General features: G+C 51.8%; 3 protein-coding genes across 21 annotated transcripts in view; 1 reads left to right on the top strand and 2 right to left on the bottom strand.

The window, feature by feature from the left end:
* RELA (RELA proto-oncogene, NF-kB subunit) overlaps positions 1-3,745 on the bottom strand; it is a 55,114-nt gene extending 51,369 nt beyond the window's left edge. For 3 of the 9 annotated variants that reach the window (XM_077962346.1, XM_077962345.1, XM_077962363.1), the window contains exon 1: positions 3,456-3,582. The gene's annotated coding sequence lies outside the window, so the exon portion shown is untranslated. Of the gene's footprint in view, positions 1-3,455 lie in introns of all 9 variants that reach the window. The other 6 variants (XM_077962342.1, XM_077962354.1, XM_077962367.1 and 3 more) reach the window with 6 other exon arrangements.
* KAT5 (lysine acetyltransferase 5) lies at positions 3,660-13,119 on the top strand. Of its 6 annotated transcripts, none has more exons than XM_015113686.3 (14): positions 3,660-3,905; positions 4,005-4,071; positions 4,402-4,470; positions 4,558-4,694; positions 4,984-5,139; positions 5,229-5,303; positions 5,410-5,484; positions 6,131-6,379; positions 6,457-6,546; positions 10,173-10,313; positions 10,395-10,488; positions 12,107-12,266; positions 12,396-12,477; positions 12,572-13,119. In XM_015113686.3, exons 1-14 carry the CDS (start codon positions 3,894-3,896, stop codon positions 12,704-12,706), a joined length of 1,542 nt encoding a protein of 513 aa, XP_014969172.1. In that variant the 5' UTR covers positions 3,660-3,893; the 3' UTR covers positions 12,707-13,119. The 6 variants fall into 6 exon arrangements, with proteins under 6 accessions (XP_014969172.1, XP_014969171.1, XP_014969174.1 ...); XM_015113685.3 differs by having other exon boundaries at positions 4,957-5,139; XM_015113688.3 differs by lacking the exon at positions 4,984-5,139.
* Positions 6,634-14,411, bottom strand: RNASEH2C (ribonuclease H2 subunit C). 6 transcript variants are annotated; one of them, NM_001265931.1, is given in 6 exon segments: positions 11,885-12,266; positions 12,396-12,478; positions 12,573-13,320; positions 13,557-13,676; positions 13,754-13,929; positions 14,120-14,411. In NM_001265931.1, coding segments are annotated over 4 exon segments (495 nt in total). In that variant the 5' UTR covers positions 14,292-14,411; the 3' UTR covers positions 11,885-12,266; positions 12,396-12,478; positions 12,573-13,293.
* Positions 14,412-21,577: the final 7,166 nt, after the last annotated feature.

Below are 21,577 nucleotides of genomic sequence, written 5' to 3'. Positions count from 1 at the left end.
GCAGTGGCATGATCTCGGCTCACTGAAGCCTGGAACTCCTAGGCTCAAGCGATCCTCCCTCCTCTGCCTTCCAAGTAGCTGGGAACACAAGCGAGGGCCACTGCCATGTCTGGCTAATTAAAAAAAATTTTTTTTGTAGAGACGGAGTCTCACTCTGTTGCCAAGGCTGGTCTGTAACTCCCGGGCTGAAGCGATCCTCCCACCTCTGCCTCCCAGTGTTGGGATCACAGCCGTGAGCCACTGGACCAAAAAAAAAAAAGAAACCTAATATACAAAACAACGGCTGGGTGCGGTGGCCCTAGCACTTTGGGAGGCTGAGGTAGGCAGATTGCTTGAGCTCAGGAGTTTGAGGCCAGCCTGAGCAACATATTTTTCTTTTCTTTCTTTATTTTATTTATTTATTTATTTATTTTTTGAGACTGAGTCTCCCTCTGTCGCCCAGGCTGGAGTGCAGTGGCATGATCTTGGCTCACTGCAACCTCTGCCTCCTGGGTTCAATCGATTCTCCCACCTCAGCCTCCCGAGTAGCTGGGACTATAGGCGCCTGCCACCAAGTCCGGCTAATTTTTGTATTTTCAGTAGAGACGTGGTTTCACCATATTGGCCAGGCTGGTTTCGAACTCCTGACTCTGTGATCCACCTGCCTCGGCCTCCCAAAGTGCTGGGATTACAGGTGCGAGCCACCGTGCTCGGCCTCTTTTTTTCTTCTGAGACAGAGTCTCGTTCTGTCGCCCAGGCTGGAGTGCAGTGGCACCATCTTGGCTGACTGCAACCTCTGCCTCCTGGGTTCAAGAGATTCTCTAGCCTCAGCCTCCTGAGTAGCTGGGATTATGGATGGATGCCACAAATGCCCAGCTAACTTTCGTATTTTTAGTAGAGATGGGGTTTTAACATGTTGGCCAGGCTGGTCTCCAATGCCTGACCTCAAGTGATCTGCCCGCCTCGGCCTCCCAAAATGCTGGTGTCAGAGGTGCATGAACCAGAGCAATTCTATCTAGAACAGGAGCTGGGTAAAATGAGGCTGAGACCTACTGGGCTGCGTTCCCAGAGGGTTAAGACATTCTAAGTCACAGGATAAGACAGGTGGTACAAGATACAGGTCATAAAGACCTTGCTGATAAAACAGATTGCAGTACAGAAGCCAACTAAAACCCACCAAAACCAACGTGGCCACTAGAGCAACCTCTGGTCGTCCTCACTGCCACACTCCTACCAGTGCCATGACAGTTTACCAGTGCCATGGTAGTGTCAGGAAGTTACTGTGTATGGTCTAAAGACAAGAGACATGAATAATCCACCCCTTGCTTAGCATATCATCAAGAAATAACCATAAAAATGGGCTGGGCGCAGTGGCTCACGCCTGTAATCCCAGCACTTTGGGAGGCTGAGGCGGGCGGATCACAAGGTCAGGAGATCGAGACCATCCTGGCTAACACGGTGAAACGCCGTCTCTACTAAAAATACAAAAAATTAGCCGGGCATGGTGGCGGGTGCCTGTAGTCCCAGCTACTTGGGAGGCTGAGGCAAGAGAATAGTGTGAACCCGGGAGGTGGAGCTTGCAGTGAGCCGAGATAGTGCCACTGCACTCCAGCCTGGGTGACAGAGGGAGGCTCCATCTCAAAAAAAAAAAAAAAAAAAAAAAAAAAAAAAAAAAAAAAAAACATAAAAATGAACAATCAGCATTGAGTTTCTTTACTTTCCTAACAAACTTGCTTTCACTTTATGGACTCGCCCTGAATTTTTTTTTTTTTTTGAGACGGAGTCTTGCTCTGTTCCCAGGCTGGAGTGCCGGTGGTGCGATCATGCTCACTGCAACCTCCACCTCCCGGGTTCAAGTGATTCTCCTGCCTCAGCTTCCCGAGTAGCTGGGATTACAGGCGGGCACCACCACGCCTGCCTAATGTTTGTATTTTTAGTAGAGATGGGGTTTCATCATGTTGGTCAGGCTGGTCTTGAACTCCTGACCTCAAGTAATCCGCCTGCCTCAGCCTCCTAAAGTGCTGGACTCGCCCCGAATTCTCTATTGTGTGAGATCCAAGAACCCTCTCTTGGGGTCTGGATAGGCCCTTTCCTGTTAACACTGGGATTGCAGGCGTAAGCCACCATGTTCAGCCACCTTTGAGGCAGGAAAATAGCGTCTGGAGGCAGGCAACATACAAGGCCGACTCACATTTCAGTTATGACAGGAAATATCCTCTCCTTAGGGCATACACCCTAAATGACTTTGTAACTTTACTTCATCCTCTTCATTTACACAGGGCGTATCCCAAGTACCCAAGAGTATTTAAACTCCAACAAATCCTGTAACTGGCCCCTATGGTCAGCCGGCCCCCACACTGGAGTGTACTTTCATTTTCAATAAATCGTTCATTCCTTCCTTGCTTTGTGCGTTTTGACCAATTCTTTTGTTCTTCTTTTTCTGTTTTTTTTTTTTTTTTTGAGACAGAGTCTCGCTCTGTCAGCCAGGCTGGAGTGTAGTGACATGATCTCGGCTCACTGCACACTCCGCCTCCCAGGTTCAGGCCATTCTCCTGCCTCAGCCTCCCGAGTAGCTGGGACCACAGATGCCCGCCAAAACGCCCGGCTAATTTTTTGTATCTTTTTTTTTTTTTTTTTTTTTTTGTAGAGACGGGGTTTCACCGTGTTGGCCAGGATGATCTCGATCTCCTGACTTCGTGATCCGCCCGCCTCGGCCTCTCAAAGTGCTGGGATTACAGGCGTGAGCCACCGCGCCCAGCCGTTTTGTCCAATTCTTTAAGATGCCAAGAATCTGGACACCCTCCACCAGTGACATCTTCACAGTTCTGAGGAGTATTCATGGGGTATTTTGTAGAATGTTTCTCAATTGGTATTTGTCTGATCTTTTTCTCATGATTAGGCTGGAGGTAGCTGGGATTTCAGGTGTGAGCCACCATGCCCAGTCTCCAAATCCTGTTTACGCAAAAATTTTTAAAAATTAGCCAGCCTTGGTAGTGCGCGCCTGTAGTCCCAGCTACTCAGGAGCCTGAGGTGGATCACTTGATCCAGGGAGGCGGAGGCTTCAGTGAGCGGAGATTATGCCTCCCCCGCTGCACTCCAGCCTGGGCGACACAGACCTTGTTTCAAAAAAAAAGCCTAATATGGCTGGGCGCCCTGGCTCACGCCTGTAATCCCAGCACTTTGGGAGGCCGAGGCGGGCGGATCACGAGGTCAAGAGATCCAGACCATCCTGGCCAACATGGTGAAACTCCGCCTCTATTGAAAATACAAATATTAGCTGGGTACTCTGGAGGCTGAGACAGGAATATTCGCTTGAACCCGGGAGGCGGAGGTTGCAGGGAGCCGAGATGGCGCCACTGCACTCCAGCCTGGCGACAGAGCGAGACTCCGTCTCAAAAATAAAAGAAGCCTAATACACGAAATAAAGCTAGAAATCTTCCCTGAGTCCTCCTGCCTACGGAATGAAGTCCACAGACCTGGGGGAGCGTTCGAGCCCCTCTAAGCACAGTTCCTTTCTCCAGCCTCTCGCGCGCAGTTCACTCCCGACAACACCTCCCGCCGCCACAAGGAGACGCCCGAGGACTGCCCTCCGTCAAAGCCCAAACGGTATTGCCACGTGACCCGCTCCGCATCCACGTGAACAGCGTCGCACCCGGTGGGCGTCACGTGACAGACTCAGTAGTTCTCCAATCGCTGTGCACGTTGTGGGGTTTCCACCTAGGACTCGGCCTGAGGCTTGTAACACTTCGTTTTCCCAGGAGTCACAGGGGCAGTCTTGCCCCTTGCAACTGGGTCGCGGTGACTCTCAAAGGTCCCCCTCTACAGGGGCTTCGTGAGGCCCGGGCCTACAGCGGGCTCGGTCCCGGAAGTGACGTCTCCCACAGGGGCCGGAAGTGGCAGTGGAGGGAGGGAAGATGGCGGAGGTGGTGAGTCCGGTGCCCGGGGCGGGGCGGAGGGAGCCAGGGGAGGTGGGTAGAGCCCGAGGCCCCCCAGTAGCCGACCCTGGCGCCGCGCTGTCTCCCCAGGGGGAGATAATCGAGGGCTGCCGCCTACCCGTGCTGCGGCGGAACCAGGACAACGAAGATGAGTGGCGTGAGTGACGTTGGGGGGCGGGGCTAAGGAACCTGAGGGCGAGGGGCGGGAGGGAGTCAACTGAACCCCCGGGATGGGGAGGGGCCTCTGGAATTATGGGGCGGGCGGGGCGCAGATACTCCCATGAAGGGGCGTGGCTCTTAGCTGCTCCGAGAGGTACAGGGCGGGGCCTGGAAAGGGGTGGCAGTAGTGACTGAAGGAGACTTAGGAGAGACCTTCTAAGTGCTGGAGCTTAGGGATCCGGCCTTGGGGTGGAGTTCAGGTCGTGGAAGGGTGGAGTCTCAGCCTGGCCCGGCCCGTCTAAGGCCCCTGCCTATGCTATTCCCATAGCCCTGGCTGAGATCCTGAGCGTGAAGGACATCAGTGGCCGGAAGCTTTTCTACGTCCATTACATTGACTGTGAGTTCTGGGCCTGAGGTGGGGCATCAGGGTAGGGTTGGGGAACAGTCTTTGGCATTCTGTCCTGAGCCATCCCCACTGCTGCAGTCAACAAACGTCTGGATGAATGGGTGACGCACGAGCGGCTGGACCTAAAGAAGATCCAGTTCCCGAAGAAAGAGGCCAAGACCCCCACCAAGAACGGACTTCCTGGGTCCCGTCCCGGCTCTCCAGAGAGAGAGGTGGTGAGTAGGTCCCCCACTTCACCTCTTCTCTCCTGCCTCGTGTTTCTCTTATCTGTTGGCATTAGGGGCTCCTGGATGGGCAGTAGGCGGCTCCCTCTCACCCTGACTTCATCTTGCAAAGGATGGGGGCCGAATTGCACATGTAGCTCCCAGAGTCCAGTAGCTAGTCCTGTGTCCTTCAGAAGGCGAGGGTGGGGTTTGATAATTTTGAGCTGAGGGACCCCTGTTCCCCTTCCCCATTCCACTGCCATCCCCGCCCCAGAGGAAGACCCTGGACCTATCTCTACAGCCGGCCTCGGCCCAGGCAAGCGGGAAGACCTTGCCAATCCCGGTCCAGATCACACTCCGCTTCAACCTGCCCAAGGAGCGGGAGGCCATTCCCGGTGGCGAGCCTGACCAGCCGCTCTCCTCCAGCTCCTGCCTGCAGCCCAACCACCGCTCAACGGTACCCTCAGCAATTCCAGGGACCTTGCTTTCTTCTCAGGTCCCACCTTCTCTACCTTCTGACCCACCTTTGTTGGTTTCTCTCTGCAGAAACGGAAGGTGGAGGTGGTTTCACCAGCAACTCCAGTGCCCAGCGAGACAGCCCCGGCCTCGGTTTTTCCCCAGGTGAGTTTCCCAAACCATTTCTTGTTCCCTTTCTCTCTTCTACTCTCTGGTGGCCTTTTTCAGGCTCATCTCACAGCCATCCCTTCTTTTACTACTATATCTGCAGAATGGAGCAGCCCGTAGGGCAGTGGCAGCCCAGCCAGGACGGAAGCGAAAATCGAATTGTTTGGGCACTGATGAGGTGGGTCTGGGGAGCAACAGAAGGAGCTGGGTGAAAAGGAAGGGATGCAAGCAGGGTGGAGAGTTAGTGATGAGTTTAAAAATAAAGAAGGGGTGGTAGGCGGGGCTAGTGTTGGTGGGATTAGGAGCCAGGCAGAACATGGTTCAAATGAGTCATTGGGGCTGGGTGCCATGGCTCATACCTGTAATCCCAGCACTTTGGGAGGCCAACCAAGGCGGGCAGATCACCTGAGGTCAGGAGTTCGAGACCAGCCTGACGAACATGGTGAAACCTTGTCTCTAATAAAAATACAACAATTAGCCAGGCGTAGTGGCAGGCACCTATAATCCCAGCTACTCAGAAAGCTGAGGCAGGAGAATTGCTTGAACCCCAGAGGTAGAGGTTGCAGTGAGCCAAGATCATGCCACTGTACTCCAGCCTGGGCAACGGAGTGAGACTCCATCTCAAAAACAAGGGTCATTCAGTGATCTTTTCCACATCATCAATCCCTTAGGGTTTCAGGTTTTTTATCCAGAAATTGGGGATCATGGTACCTCCCCCATAGGGTTGCTGTTAGGCTTGCAGGAAACCTGTCAAAGGGCTGTGAGCTGTGGTGTCCTGCTGAGCTGTCTCTTCTAACCTGGTATTTTCCACTGGCCCTGGGCAGGACTCCCAGGACAGCTCAGATGGAATACCATCAGCACCACGCATGACTGGCAGCCTGGTGTCTGACCGAAGCCACGACGACATCGTCACCCGGATGAAGAACATCGAGTGCATTGAGCTGGGCCGGCACCGCCTCAAGCCGTGGTACTTCTCCCCGTACCCACAGGAGCTCACCACATTGCCTGTTCTCTACCTGTGCGAGTTCTGCCTCAAGTACGGCCGTAGCCTCAAGTGTCTTCAGCGTCACTTGGTATGAGGGGTCCAGGGAAGCTGCCTTCCCAGCACTCTCCACGTTGCCCTTGTTCCTGACTGTCCTCTCTTCTCCAGACCAAGTGCGACCTACGACATCCTCCAGGCAATGAGATTTACCGCAAGGGCACCATCTCCTTCTTTGAGATTGATGGACGTAAGAACAAGGTTAGTGCCTGAGAGGCAGTGGGGCGCTGGGGTGAGTCAAATGACATCTTCTTGCTCAGGTAAACACTGACCAGTCAAGCCAGCAGATCAGTTCACCCCATTTTTATTGAGTTCCTGCTGTCTGGCAGGTGTTGTTAGCCAGGAATGAGACAGTCTCTGTTCTCTGACAGCTTAGTCCATGGGAGAGACAGACATACCAATGACGTCTTAGCTCCCAGTGTCTTAAGTGTCATGAAACAGAGGGTAGGTTAGCAGGACCCAAAGGAGGTGGTTGGCAAAGCTTCACAGAGGGTTACTTTGGAGCCTTGGTGGATGACAGTGACTGAGGCAGTTTCTCGCAGTGGTGCTGAGGAGGAGGCATGGATGCACAGAGATGGTCTTTGTGAAAGGCACAGATCATTCTGGCTGGGAGGCAAAAAAGGGAGGAAGCGGGAAGGCTCTTAACAGGGGACAGAGCTCAGGTGATGAAGATGCTGTGTTAACCACCATTCTGTAATTATTAACGTGGACCTGGGCATCCAAGTGGCAGTACCCAGCAGCAGGTGGTTAAAAAGCAATTTCTGGGCTGGGCAATTTCATGTCTATAATCCCAGCACTATGGGAGGCCGAGGTGGGTGGATCACGAGGTCGGGAGATCGAGACCATCCAAACACGGTGAAACCCCGTTTCTACTAAAAAATACAAAAAATAAGCCGGGCGTGGTGGCGGGCGCCTGTAGTCCCAGCTACTCGGGAGTCTGAGGCAGGAGAATGGCGTGAACCCGGGAGGCGGAGCTTGCAGTGAGCCAAGATTGCGCCACTTCACTCCAGCCTGGGCGACAGTGAGACTTTGTCTAAAAAACAAATAAAACAAAAAGCAGGCCGGGCGCGGTGGCTCAAGCCTGTAATCCCAGCACTTTGGGAGGCCGAGACGGGCGGATCACGAGGTCAGGAGATCGAGACCATCCTGGTTAACACAGTGAAACCCCGTCTCTACTAAAAAATACAAAAAACTAGCCGGGCGAGGTGGCGGGCGCCTGTAGTCCCAGCTACTCGGGAGGCTGAGGCAGGAGAATGGCGTGAACCCGGGAGGCGGAGCTTGCAGTGAGCTGAGATCCGGCCACTGCACTCCAGCCTGGGTGACAGAGCGAGACTCCGTCTCAAAAAAAAAAAAAACAAAAAAAAAACACAAAAAGCAGTTTCTGGCTGGGCACAGTGGCTCATACCTGTAACCCCAGCACTTTGGGAGGCTGAGGTGGGCCAATCACTTGAGTCCAGAATTTCGAGACGCCTGGGCAACATGGAGAAACCCTGTCTCTACTAAAAATAAAAAATTTGGCCAGGCACGGTGGCTCACGCCTGCAATCCCAGCACTTTGGGAGGCCAAGGCAGGCAGATCATGAGGTCAGGAGATCGAGACCATCCTGGCTAACACGGTGAAACCCCATCTCTACTAAATATACAAAAGAATTAGCCGGGCGTGGTGGTGGGCGCCTGTAGTCCCAGCTACTCGGGAGGCTGAGGCAGGAGAATGGCATGAACCCGGAAGGCGGAGCTTGCAGTGAGCCGAGATAGCGCCACTGCACTCCAGCCTGGGAGACAGAGCGAGACACTGTCTCTAAATAAACAATTAATTGTCCGGGCGCGGTGGCTCAAGCCTGTAATCCCAGCACTTTGGGAGGCCGAGACAGGTGGATCACGAGGTCAGGAGATCGAGACCATCTTGGCTAACACGGTGAAACACCATCTCTACTAAAAAATACAAAAAACTAGCCGGGGGAGTTGGCGGGCGCCTGTAATCCCAGTTACTCGGGAGGCTGAGGCAGGAGAATGGCGTGAACCCGGGAGGCGGAGCTTGCAGTGAGCTGAGATCCGGCCACTGCACTCCAGCCTGGGCGACAGAGCGAGACTCTGTCTCAAAAAAAAAAAAAAAAAAAAGGCCGGGCACGGTGGCTCACGCCTGTAATCCCAGCACTTTGGGAGGCCGAGGCGGGCGGATCACAAGGTCAGGAGATCGAGACCACGGTGAAACCCCGTCTCTACTAAAAAAAAAAAATACAAAAAATTAGCCGGGCGCGGTTGTGGGCGCCTGTAGTCCCAGCTACTCGGGAGGCTGAGGCAGGAGAATGGCGTGAACCCGGGAGGCGGAGCTTGCAGTGAGCCGAGATCGCGCCACTGCACTCCAGCCTGGGCGACAGAGCGAGACTCCGTCTCAAAAAAAAAAAAAAAAACCACAATTAATTAATTTAGCTGGGTGTGGTGGTGCACATCTGTAGTCCCAGGTACTCACTCAGGAGGCTGAGTTGGGAGAATCACCTGAGCCTGGGAAGTCAAGGCTGCAGTGAGCCATGACTGCATGATTGCACCACTGCACTCCAGCCTGGGCGACAGGAGTGAGACCCTGTCTCAAAAAAAAAAAAACAAAAAACCCACAATGTCTGAAATGCAGGAGAAATCATGTGCAGAGGTAAGGTTAAGCAGCATGATTCATAATTTTGCTGGGGTAATCCCTAAGGCAGTTATTTTGTTAAATTACATAGTTCCTTAACTCTGTCGTAGAGTAGCAGATCAGTTCCCAGGAGGTGTGACTGTGGATGTAGAATGTTAGGTTTTTTTTGTGTTTTTTTTTTGAGACGGAGTCTCACTCTGTTGCCCAGGCTGGAGTGCAGTGGCGTGATCTGGGCTCACTGCAAGCTCCGCCTCCTGGGTTCACGCCCTTCTCCTGCCTCAGCCTCCCGAGTAGCTGGGACTACAGGCGCCCGCCACCTCGCCTGGCTAATTTTTTGTATTTTTAGTAGAGACGGGGTTTCACCGTGTTAGCCAGGATGGTCTCAATTTCCTGACCTCGTGATCCGCCCGCCTCAGCCTCCCATAGTGCTCGGATTATAGGCATGAGCCACCGCGCCCGGCAGAATGTTGTGTTTTTTGTTTTGTTTTGTTTTTTGAGACGGAGTCTCGCTCTGTCGCCCAGGCTGGAGTGCAGTGGCCGGATCTCAGCTCACTGCAAGCTCCGCCTCCCAGGTTTATGCCATTCTCCTGCCTCAGCCTCCCGAGTAGCTGGGACTACAGGCGCCTGCCACCACGCCTGGACAATTTTTTGTATTTTTTAGTAGAGACAGGGTTTCACCGTGCTAGCCAGGATGGTCTCGATCTCCTGACCTCGTGATCCGCCCGTCTCGGCCTCCCAAAGTGCTGGGATTACAGGCTTGAGCCACCGCGCCCGGCCAGAATGTTAGGTTTTTTAACAGCTAGACTCCCAAGACTGTCAGAGAGAGCTTCTCTGAGGAGCGGTGGTCGGAGTCTGACTTTGGACACATTAGTTTGTTGATTGCTGTTAAAAACATTACAGGGTGGAGTCTCCTGGCCAGGCTTAGATGGAGGTGTGCAGAGTAAGTCGGGAAACTTGCCCGACTGAGCAGGGAGGCATTCAGACACATCACACATCTGGCACAGAGGCTTTTCAACACTGAGGAGCAGCCCTGCGTAAGCTGCGGGCTAGTGGAGTGGGTCAGGCCCAGCCAGGGAAGAATACTCATCACCTATCAGTCTGGGGCATAGCACAAACAGTGAAGCTCCTGGTTGACCCTGAACCACTGGCCAGGCTCAAGGCAGGATACCCAGAATGGTGACAAGCCTTTTCTCTTGCAGAGTTATTCCCAGAACCTGTGTCTTTTGGCCAAGTGTTTCCTTGACCATAAGACACTGTACTATGACACAGACCCTTTCCTCTTCTACGTCATGACGGAGTATGACTGTAAGGGCTTCCACATCGTGGGCTACTTCTCCAAGGTCAGTGCCTGTCCAGGCTGTCCCTGTGCCCTATCCTGAGCCAGGTCCCTTCCCTGACACTCACCTGCCCCCCTTTTCCAGGAGAAAGAATCGACAGAAGACTACAATGTGGCCTGCATCCTAACCCTGCCTCCCTACCAGCGCCGGGGCTACGGCAAGCTGCTGATCGAGTTCAGTGAGTATGTGTGCTGCAGCCAGGGGGTAGTGCACCCATCATCGGTGCCCCATAGGCAGATGTGCCAGGCTACCGTGATTCTCAACCGTGGCTGTGCAGCCCGGTCTCTAGGGGAGCCAGCCAGAAATAACAGTGGCACTCTCCCAGAGTTCTCTCCATTCAGGCTGACTGCCCTGCTTATCTGGGGTAGGTTCTCAGCCCCACAGTTTGCTCCTTGGCCAGGGTTCTAAGTGCCACTCAGCTTTCCCCAAATCTGACTTACATGCTCCTGCCTGGAGCCATGGGCAGGTTAGTGAGCCGCTGGTGCTCATGTATCTGGTAACCGGTGTCACATGATACAAGTCCTTGGGCAAGGACCAGTGGTTAATGTCCCCAGTTGTCGCCTGAGCCGTGCAGGCAGGTGTCCAAAATGCTGTCAACAGATACACGTAAGCATGGAATTCTCCCTTGCTCCTCGTGTCCAGTGAGGTCAGTCTCTTAAAGCCAGAAGGGACTCTGACCTTCATCACACATGAGCTCTTCAGTGCCCTCCCCAACCCTGAGGCTCCTTCTCCTTCTCAGCCTCTTCCCCATCACCCCGCATTCTATCTCACCACTCACTTGGAATAACTAAGCTCTGACCTGAGAAAAGAAGAGGAAGTTCTAGCTGTTTGCCTGGTGAAGACACAGAGGCTTTACTTGATCAAGGTTATGGTCCATTCGAGAAATGTATTGGTTAAGTGATGCCCAGATGGGGTCACATCCTCAGAACTTCTCAGCCTGGTAGCACAAGTGGATGCTTGAAGAAACTCAGTCTTGGAGCTCAGACTGCAATGGAGATGGGATGTGGGTGGGACTACCAAGGGGCTAAGGTCCATTGTGAGGGTGAGGAAGGGCTTCTAGAAGTCACAAACATCCCAGGTCCCTGGTGGGGAGAATGAAGACACTGCCCAAGAGATGTGAAGCCACTCAGGGCTGTGCAGGGCCAGGATCTCACTGGGGACTGCCTCCCAGTGCGCAGCTATCAGCAGGAGTTGGAGGGAAACAGCCATGGTGGGGGTCAGTCACCTGGCTCTCAGGAATGGTCTCCCCAACTTGGGAAGCACTTTGGTGCACCTTTTCTCCTTGCATCCTCACAACCACCCAGTCAGGCCACTCAGGTCTTAACAGCAGCTGACACTCCCAAGATCCCAGCTAGGAGGACTGATTTGACTGAGAATTCAAGCATTCTCAGGCCTGGATTAGAGACAGGAATCTGTCCCCACTTCCTTCCTTACATGCCCAGACATGGAGCCTGGGATGGCAAAGGAAAATTGGAGGCACTTTCTTCCCCTGAGCCATTTTCCCTGCATCCCCTGCCCATAAGCCTTCACTGGCCTCTGATCACCCTCGTGGTTGACTGCAGCTGCTCCTCTCAGTGCTCTCATGCCCTCCACTGTGCTCAACTCCCAGGGGAAGAGTGAATACTCGTTAGTTCTTCCTGAGGGAACTGAGGCGCAGAGAGGCGGAGGCCACAGAACTGCCAAGTGGCAGGGCCATGATGGGAACTAGGCAGCCTGCCTTGGCGACCTGTGTTTTTAAATGTTGCTTATGTTCATCTATGACCTCTTACTCACCCTCTCCTGCTCCATTGCTTTAGGCTATGAACTCTCCAAAGTGGAAGGGAAAACAGGGACCCCTGAGAAGCCCCTCTCAGACCTTGGCCTCCTATCCTATCGAAGTTACTGGTCCCAGACCATCCTGGAGATCCTGATGGGGCTGAAGTCAGAGAGCGGGGAGAGGCCACAGATCACCATCAAGTGAGCCTGGCGCTGCCTACCTGGGGGTACATGGCATGGCCTGTCTGTTCCTGGGCTTTCTCACTCTCTCCTGGGGCTCCTGGGGACAGATGAAGGTCCTCAGGGGACCTGACCTTTGCTCTCCTACAGTGAGATCAGTGAAATCACCAGCATCAAGAAGGAGGATGTCATCTCCACTCTGCAGTACCTCAATCTCATCAACTACTACAAGGTAGGGAGGCAGGCAGGGTGGAGACAGGTGTGTGGGATGCAGAGTGCAGGCCCCTGTCCGCTGGCCACTTGCTGAACCCATCTCCTCTGCCCAGGGCCAGTACATCCTCACACTGTCAGAGGACATCGTGGATGGCCATGAGCGGGCTATGCTCAAGCGGCTCCTGCGGATTGACTCCAAGTGTCTGCACTTCACTCCCAAGGACTGGAGCAAGAGGGGGAAGTGGTGACCAGGCACTGCCCACTGCAGTGCTAAGACAGCAGGACTGGGGCTGATAGCCCACCCCGCCCTCACTGCAGCTCCCACAAAGCACTCTAAGGGAGATGGGGCTGAAAAGCTCGAAAAGGAGGGGACAGGCCTGGCAGGGCCCATTGGTGCCCGGCACCAAGGCGAGCTCAGGGCTCAGGCTAACTCCAAGGTCAGCTGGCCACAGGCCCAGGCCTGCTCTGAACCAGGGATCAGAGGGAGCCAGGCAGCTGTGTACAGTGAGATGGGGGGTGGGGGAGCTCTGTACAGAGGGCTGGTGGTTGTAAAAATTTCTTTTGTAAAGTAGAAGTTGGGGGTGGGGTGGGTGCTGGCTGCAAAAAATTCTGGCTTCTCTTATCCCCATTGCCCACGGCAATAAATTGTTTCTATATGCCAGAGCCATGCAAGGTTCTTGGGGGAGAGGGGTCCATGCTGGCTTAGGGGCTCTAAGGTGCCCGGACTCACAGGTGCTGTAAAGAGCTCCTTTATTGGGGTGATGGAATCAGTGGTTCCAAAGAGCTGGTTTACTGCTGTGAAGGGATCGCAGCTTTGAATTTCAAGCTCTGGTTCTCAGTCCTCGGGCACCTGTGCGTGAATCTGCAAGAGGAGTCGCCTCTACTGTTGGACTTGTAAGGCAGGGCGGCAGGCTGGCCCCCAGACCCGGGGAAGGACCCAGCTGTTCAGAATAACCCCTTCTAGACATGGCTAGGAAGAGTGGTCGGGGAGCTACGCTTCCCACGCACTACCCAGTAGAATCCTCCAGGCTTCGTCTGCCCAATTGTGCTCCACAGCCCATCCACCCGGGGACAAGACGGAACTCCTCATCTACTCACCGCTGCCGCAAGACTGGGCCAAGTTAGGGCCCCACGCACTTTGGCATCCGGGCCAGGGATGGTCTCCAGACCCCACAAGGTGAAGTGGCTGAAGCTGGCAGTGGCTCCAATGAAGCGGTCCTGAGGAAGGGGCCTGGCTCAGCATCGGGACTACAGGTCCCGCCCGCACCCCCTTTCAACCCTATCCCTTTGCTCACAAAGTCCCGTTCCAGCGGCGACTCTTCTTGGTCGTCAGTCCCGGAATCCCGCAAGGGGTCTGGCTTCCCCATGGACACTTCCTTCTCTTCCGTCACCATCACGTATCCCACGAGGCCAGGCGGCACCGCCACCTCCTCGCCCCGTAGACAGCGGCCCCGAAATGACACTTCGAGTCCTGGAGCGGGAGGCGCAAAGAGCCTCAGGCAGGACCCACACTGGGCCCAGGACCTGAGCCCTGCGGAGCGAGCCCGGAGCTGCCCTCCCGCCACTTCCGGACGCACCACGATCCCCCGGAGCCCAGGAGATGAGGGGCGCGCGGACCGGCGCGGGGGCTGCCGGGACTGTAGTCCGGCCGCGATGCTCACCCTCGGGGCCCTGGCGGATGGCAGGCGTGAAGAAGCGCCCCACCGGGGCGGGCCCGTCCACCGCGACCTCGCAGGGCAGCAGGTGTAGTGCGACGGGGGCGGCGTCGCGCAGCGTGGCGGAGCGCAAGTGGACGCGGTGCCTCTCGATGGCCGCTTCGTCGCCGCACTCCATCCTCGCTTCTACGCGACGCAAGGGCTCGCGGGTTGACGCTGAAGCTGGCGCGGAAAGCGCGCAGGGCCTCTCAGGAAGCCCCCCGCAGAGCCTCACGGGAAGCCGCCGCGGAGCTTCACGGGAAGTGTAGTCCCCTTACCCCTAATGCTTTCCCTGGGTCAAAGTCCTAGGACTCCCCTCCCCTCCCTTCCCTTCCGCGCCCCGCCCAGTCTCTCCCCTCCCCACCCCACCCCTTCCCTCCCCTCCCCTCCCTTCCTCCCTTCCTCCCTTCCTCCCCTCCTCCCCTCTTTCCCTTCCCTTCCCTTCCTTCCTTTCCTTCCCTTCCTTCCCTCTTTCTTTTTCTTATTTTTTATTTTTTAGAGTCTCATTCTGTCGCCCAGGCTGAAGTGCAGTGGCGCGATCTCAGCTTCACTGCAACCTACGCCTCCCGGGTTCAAGCGATTCTCCTGCCTCAGCCTCCGGAGTAGCTGGAATTACAGGCTAATTACCTAATTTTTGTATTTTTAGTAGAGACGGAGTTTTGCCATGTTGGCCAGGCTGGTCTCGAACTACTGACCTCAGGTGATCCTCCAGCCTTGGCCTCCGGAAGTGCTTGGATTACAGGCGTGAGCCACCGCGCCCAGCCAGGTTTTTTTCTTGTATTGTTTTTAATGGGACATGATCGTTGTAAAAATCTAAAACGATTCTGAACTCTTTATATTGGTTGGTAGATGGGTTCTTCATTTTTAGTTTATTAGGGACATCAACCCTTTTCTCAAATGCATTGAAAATGTTTTATCTGTGGTCTGTCTTGCAAACCTGTGTAAAGGTGATTTTTGGTGGACAAAGACTTATTTTTGTTGTTGTTTGGTTTTATAGACAAGGTCTCACTCACCTAGGCTGGAGTGCAGTGGTTTGATTGGCTAACTGCAGCCTCGACCTCCCAGGCTTAATCCATCCCCCAACCTCAGCCTCCCGTGTAGCTAGAACCACAGGCCTGCGCCACCACGCGGCTCATTTTTGTATTTTTGGTAGAGGCAGAGTTTTGCCATGTTGCCCAGGTCTTGAACTCCTGGACTCAAGCTATCTGCCCGCTTTGGCCTTCCAAATCACGCTGGAATTACAGGCGTGAGCCACTGTACCCGGGATAAAGACTTATTTTTTGTAGTCAAATTTATCAACATTTTTCAGTCTTTTAGATTTCACAATTCTCTTTTTGGTTTCTCAACTCTTCTCTAATGTTTATTTGTTCAGACACCCAACTTAGATATTATTTTTTCAAGTTCTCACATAAACACAAAACTGGAAATTTAGATTTAAATTGCGTTTAATTTATACATCCCTGGACATCTGGGAGCTGGCCTTGGTATTCTGTTGAACATAAATTTCAGAGAACATCAGCATCGGACAAGGTCACTCTGTGACCATGAGGGAGCAAGACAGAAACAGAACCTCTCCATCATCACATCTGAACGCTGGCAAAGGTGAACACTGTCCAAACCACAAAAGGCATGAAACATCCCTCTTTCTCCCACAGGAGAGTGACTGTTGTTTCCTTACCAATTACAGCACTAGCCTCCAACTAATCTTCTCTCCTGGCCAAGATTCATTAAGATAGTCCGTCATAGACATACCCCCACCTCTGACAGCATCCAAGCCAGAGAGAAGCCTGGCTTCCCTAAACCCTGACTGAAATCACTGAACATGGGCACAAATCCTCCTTTAAGTCCTTTCTAGCACCTTCTTACTGAAATGCCCCAGAGTGCAGGAGTAATATGCCCAATTTGTTCAACTGCAGATGTATTCCTGGTGGTCTTTGGCTAGAGTGGCAGATTAATTTAGAAAAAGGCTTGCTTTAGTTTTCTATCACGAAATACTTAATTCCATTTATTCACATCTCCTTGGATATCCGTACAGTTGTGAGGTTTTGTTCATATATAATAGTTTAAGTTTATTTCTTCCTAGGTTATATTAATAATTGTTTGTATTAAAAACTGAGGGGCTGGGCATGACTGGCTCACACCTGTAATTCCAGTGCTTTAGGAGGCCAAGATGGGGGAGGATTGCTTGAGACCAGGAGTTCGAGACCAGCCTGGGAAACATAGCAAGACTCCGTTTCTACAAAGAAAAAAATGTTTTAAACATGAGTGGGGCACGGCGGCATGTGCCCGTAGTCCCAGCTACTCAAGAAGCTGAGGTGGGAAGATCACTTAAGCCTAGGAGTTTGAGGCTGTTATTCGAGTCACAGTTGCACCGCTGCACACCAGCCTGGGTTACAGAAGAAGACTCTGTCTCTAAAAACCAAAATTGGGGCCGGGCGCGGTGGCTCAAGCCTGTAATGCCAGCACTTTGGGAGGCCGAGACGGGTGGATCACGAGGTCAGGAGATCGAGACCATCCTGGCTAACATGGTGAAACCCCGTCTCTACTAAAAATACAAAAAACTAGCCGGGGGAGGTGGCGGGCGCCTGTAGTCCCAGCTATTCGGGAGGCTGCAGTGGGAGAATGGCGTGAACCCGGGAGGCGGAGCTTGCAGTGAGCTGAGATCGCGCCACTGTACTCCAGCCTGGGCGACAGAGCGAGACTCCATCTCAAAAAAAAAAAAAAAAAAAAAAACCAAAATTGGGGCTTTTATTTTTTCATTTTATTTTCTGACTGATTTTTTTTTAATCTATAGCAGGGGGTGGCAAACTTTTTCTGTAAGGGGTCACATAGTAAATATTTTAGGTTTTATGGACCTTATGGTCTCTGTCACAGCTACTCACCTTCACCATTCTAGCATGGAAACAGCCATAGACAGTACATACATGAATGAGCATTGTTGTGTTCCAGTAAATCTTTGCAAAAACAGACAGTGGATTGGATTTGAACCACAGGCCATATTTTTCAGACCCCTTGTCTGTAGCAAACCTGTTGATTTTTATATGTTAATTTTCAAACTAGATATCTACTGAATTCTTTTGTTCCTAATGATTTTTATTTTCTTAAGAAAATAAAATATTAGCCAGAATTAGCCACCTCTCTTTCAAATAATGATAATTTCACCTCATCATTACATCTTCTTTTTTGTTTGTTTTCATTACACCTTGTAATTTGTTTTCTTTTCTTTCCTTTTCTTTTCTTTCTTTTTTTTTTTTTTTTGAGACAGAGTCTCGCTCTGTCGCCCAGGCTGGAGTGCAGTGGCCAGATCTCAGCTCACTACAAGCTCCGCCTCCCGGGTTTACACCATTCTCCTGCCTCAGCCTCCCGAGTAGCTGGGACTACAGGCGCCCGCCACCTCGCCCGGCTAGTTTTTTGTATTTTTTAGTAGAGACGGGGTTTCACCGTGTTAGCCAGGATGGTCTCCCCACCAGCATGGTTCAAACTTCATTTACCATGGAATTTTAACGAATTCTGTAAGGTCCAAACCTTGCTGCTGGCTCTTTAGTCCAAAAAACATGACATAAATAACAGATGGGCATCATGATTAGAACATCACTGCTTTCGAAGACTAGTGGTGATTGGCTGGTCAGTGCTGGTCTGTCATTCAGCTCATGCAGACGCCAGACAAGTGTATAGTTGGGTTGCCTCCTTGTCTCTCAGTGATCAACAGATATAACATTTTATGAAATTCAATGATTGGGCCGGGCGTGGTGACTCACACCTGTAATCCCAGCGCTTTGGGAGGCCAAGGTGGATGGATCACTTGAGGTCAGGAGTTGAAGACCATCCTGGCCAACCTGGTGAAACTCCGTCTCTACTAAAAATACAAAAATTAGCCAGGCGCCCGTGGTGGTGGGCGCCTATAATCCCAGCTACTCGGAGGCTGAGGCAGGAGAATCACTTAAACCTGGGAGGCAGAGGTTGCCGTGAGCCAAGATTGTGCCACTGCACTCCAGCCTGGGTGACAGAGCGAGACTCCTTCTCAAAATAATAATAATAATAATAATAATAATAATTTTAAAAATCGGATGAATAACTGGAAGGGGGAATGGCTAACAAATATAAAAGTACAGCAAAAAAAAATGAGGATAAGACTGGAAGTGAAATTGTATATGAAGCTGTGGCACGAACTATATTGAAAGTCTGATGAATATCATGATATAGTTTGGATGCTTATCTCCTCCAATGCTCATGTTGAAGTGTGACCCCCCCAATGTTGGAGGTGGGGCTTAGTGGGAGGGGTTGGGCCATGGGAGTGGATCCCTCAGGAATGGCTTGGTGCCCTCTTCAAGGTAATGAGTGGTAGTAAGTTCACATGAGAACTGATTATTTAAAAGTGTGGCAGCTCCCCATCCCTCTCTCTTGCTCCCTCTCCTGCCATGTGATACACTGCTCCCCCTTTGCCCTCTGCCATGGTTGTAAGCTTCCCAAGGCCTCACCAGAAGCAGGTGCTGGAGCCATGCTTCTCGTACAGACTGTAGAACTGTGACCCAAATAAACCTCTTTTCTTTATAAATTACCTAGTCTCCAGTGTTCCTTCAGAGCAACACGAAATAAACTAATACATATAATAAACGAGGTAAAGTTGCTTCAACATATTTTTTAAATTTTTTCTTTTAATTTTTTTTTTTTCTTTGTTGCCCAGGCTAGTCTTGAACTCCTGAGCTCAAGAGATCCTCCCACCTCAGCCTCCCAAAGTGCTGGGATTACAGGCATGAACCAACACGTCCAGGCTGCTTCAACATCTTTTAGTTTAAATTGCACTGGAAACAGAAGTCGTTTGTGGTTGAAATGGAATGTTTACTTCTATGTTGAACTGAAGACTGTAATTTGTTAACAATCCCCATCGGTTTGGCCAGCATTCCGGCTGAAGCATTGAAGTTAATTGCCACATTGACAGAAAACAGTAATTTCAAGGAGACTGTAGAAACTTTTACCAACGGTAAAGGGTGGTTTGTTTCATCATTTCAGAAGTTGGCATGAATTGATTAATGTGAAACTGTCAAGCACAGATGAGGATATTGCTGTGAATTCTGCAAGGATTCAGATGTCAAGGATTTTTTTTTTTTTTTTTGGTCAGGGTCTCGTTCTGTTGCTCAAACTGTACTGAAGTGGCACGATCATGGCTCACTGCAGCCTCAAACTCCTGAGCTCAAGCAATCCTCCAGCCTCAGCCTCCCAAGTAGCTTAGATGATAGGCATGTGCCACCACACCCAGCTAGGTTTCTGCATTTTTTTAGAGGCCAGGGGCGGTGGCTCATGCCTGTAATCCCAGCACTTTGGGAGGCCGTGGCTGGCGGATCACCCAAGGTTAGGAGTTCGAGACCAGCCTGGCCAACATGGTGAAACCCCATCTCTACTAAAAATACAAAAATTAGGCCGGGCGTGGTGGCTCACGCCTGTAATCCCAGCACTTTGGGAGGCCGAGGTGGGCGGATCACAAGGTCAGGAGATCGAGACCATGGTGAAACCCCGTCTCTACTAAAAATAGAAAAAATTAGCCGGGCGCAGGGGCGGGCGCCTGTAGTCCCAGCTACTCGGGAGGCTGAGGCAGGAGAATGGCGTGAACCCGGAAGGCAGAGCTTGCAGTGAGCCGAGATTGCGCCACTGCACTCCAGCCTGGGCGACAGAGCGAGACTCCGTCTCAAAAAAAAAAAAAAAAAAAAAAAAAACAAAAATTAGGCCAGGCATGGTGGCTCACACCTGTAATCCCAACACTTTGGGAGGCCAAGAAGGGCGGATCACCAGGTCAGGAGTTCAAGACCAGCCTGGCCAACATAGTGAAACCCCATCTCTACTAAGAATACAAAAAAAAAATTTTTTTTCTATAGATGGGGTCTCACTGTATTGCCCAGGCTGGTCTTGAACGCCTGAGCTCAGGCAATCCTCTGGCCTTAATCTCCCAAAGTGTTAAGACTATAGGCATGAGCCACCACATCCAGCTGATTTTGTTTTTTTTAACTAACCACTATACTAACGAGGATCAAGGATAATTATTAAGGCAGGCAGTGGTCACGAAAAGGATAACGATGTCCTAGAAGAAATGCCGCTGGCAAAAAGTTTAAAAGAACTTGGAGGCCGGGCGCGGTGGCTCAAGCCTGTAATCCCAGCACTTTGGGAGGCCGAGACGGGCGGATCACGAGGTCAGGAGATCAAGACCATCCTGGCTAACACGGTGAAACCCCGTCTCTACTGAAAAATACAAAAAACTAGCCGGGCGAGGTGGCGGGCGCCTGTAGTCCCAGCTACTCGGGAGGCTGAGGCAGGAGAATGGTCTAAACCCGGGAGGCGGAGCTTGCAGTGAGCTGAGATCCGGCCACTGCACCCCAGCCTGGGCGACAGAGCAAGACTCTGTCTCAAAAAAAAAAAAAAAGAACTTGGAGATATTTCACAACATTGGAAGTACAAAGGATAAGATGTTGAAAGTTGATCCAAACTTAGAAAGGAGTATGACAATTTGCCAAGGCATGCAAAATGTGTTCTTTTGTTGTTGTTGTTGTTTCTTTTGAGATAGAGTCTCGCTCTTGTCACCCAGGCTGGAGTGCAATAGCGCAATCTCGGGTCACTGAAACCTCCACCTTCCAGGTTCAAGTGATTCTCCTGCCTCAGCCTCCTGAGTAGCTGGGATTATAGGCGCCCACCACAATACCCAGCTAATTTTTTTTATCTTTAGTAGAGACAGGGTTTCACCATGTCGGGCAGGCTGGTCTTAAACTCCTGACGTAAAGTGATCTGCCCGCCTTGCCCTCCCAAAGTGCTGGGATTACAGGCATGAGTCACCGTGCCCGGCCTTCTTTTTTCTTTTTTTTTTTTGAGACAAGGCCTCACTCTGTCACCCAGGCTGGAGTGCAGTGGTGTGATCATGGCTCACTGCAGCCTTGAACTCCTGGGCTCAAGCTGCCATCCTCCTGCCTCAGGAGGCAGCTAGGACTGCACACATGCGCCACCACACTTGGCTGCTGTGTTTTCGTGTTTTTTTTTAAATTTTTGTAGAGACAGGGTCTCACTATGTTACCCAGTCTGTTCTGAAACAGCTGGCCTCAAGCGATCTTCCCGCCTTGGCCTCCCCAAGTGCTGGAATTACAGATGTGAGCCACCACGCTCAGCCTATATATAGTATTTATAATTGTTCTCTTTGGTGTGGATAAAACACATCTCTATCAGACTGGCTTATGGGTGCAGAATTCCATTGGTACTTATTGAAAAACAGAAAATTGTTTCCTATAACCATGATACTTGAAGGATAGTTTGTCTGAATATAAAATCCTGGCTCACACTTGTAAAGGTATAATGTCTAAAACCTGCTGCTCCGTTGCTATCTTGCTTTGTATGCTGGTTTAAAAAGTCTGCTGTCGGCCAGGTGCGGTAGCTCACGCCTGTAATCCC

Source organism: Macaca mulatta, chromosome 14 (assembly GCF_049350105.2).
Source record: "Macaca mulatta isolate MMU2019108-1 chromosome 14, T2T-MMU8v2.0, whole genome shotgun sequence".
Lineage (NCBI taxonomy): Eukaryota > Metazoa > Chordata > Mammalia > Primates > Cercopithecidae > Macaca > Macaca mulatta.
This window is presented reverse-complemented; position numbering and strand designations above follow the sequence as displayed.

Excerpts from the sequence above, each read along its gene's own strand:
- KAT5 (XM_015113682.3), top strand. The coding sequence starts at position 3,894 with ATGGCGGAGGTGGTGAGTCCGGTGCCCGGGGCGGGGCGGAGGGAGCCA. Across the intron at positions 10,314-10,394 it reads TCGTGGGCTACTTCTCCAAG|GAGAAAGAATCGACAGAAGA; the intron begins GTCAGTGCCTGT and ends CCCCTTTTCCAG. Across the intron at positions 12,478-12,571 it reads ATCTCATCAACTACTACAAG|GGCCAGTACATCCTCACACT; the intron begins GTAGGGAGGCAG and ends TCCTCTGCCCAG.
- RNASEH2C (XM_077960471.1), bottom strand. The coding sequence starts at position 14,291 with ATGGAGTGCGGCGACGAAGCGGCCATCGAGAGGCACCGCGTCCACTTG. Across the intron at positions 13,677-13,753 it reads CGCCGCTGGAACGGGACTTT|GACCGCTTCATTGGAGCCAC; the intron begins GTGAGCAAAGGG and ends CCCCTTCCTCAG. Across the intron at positions 13,321-13,556 it reads GGCCCAGTCTTGCGGCAGCG|ATTCACGCACAGGTGCCCGA; the intron begins GTGAGTAGATGA and ends CTCCTCTTGCAG.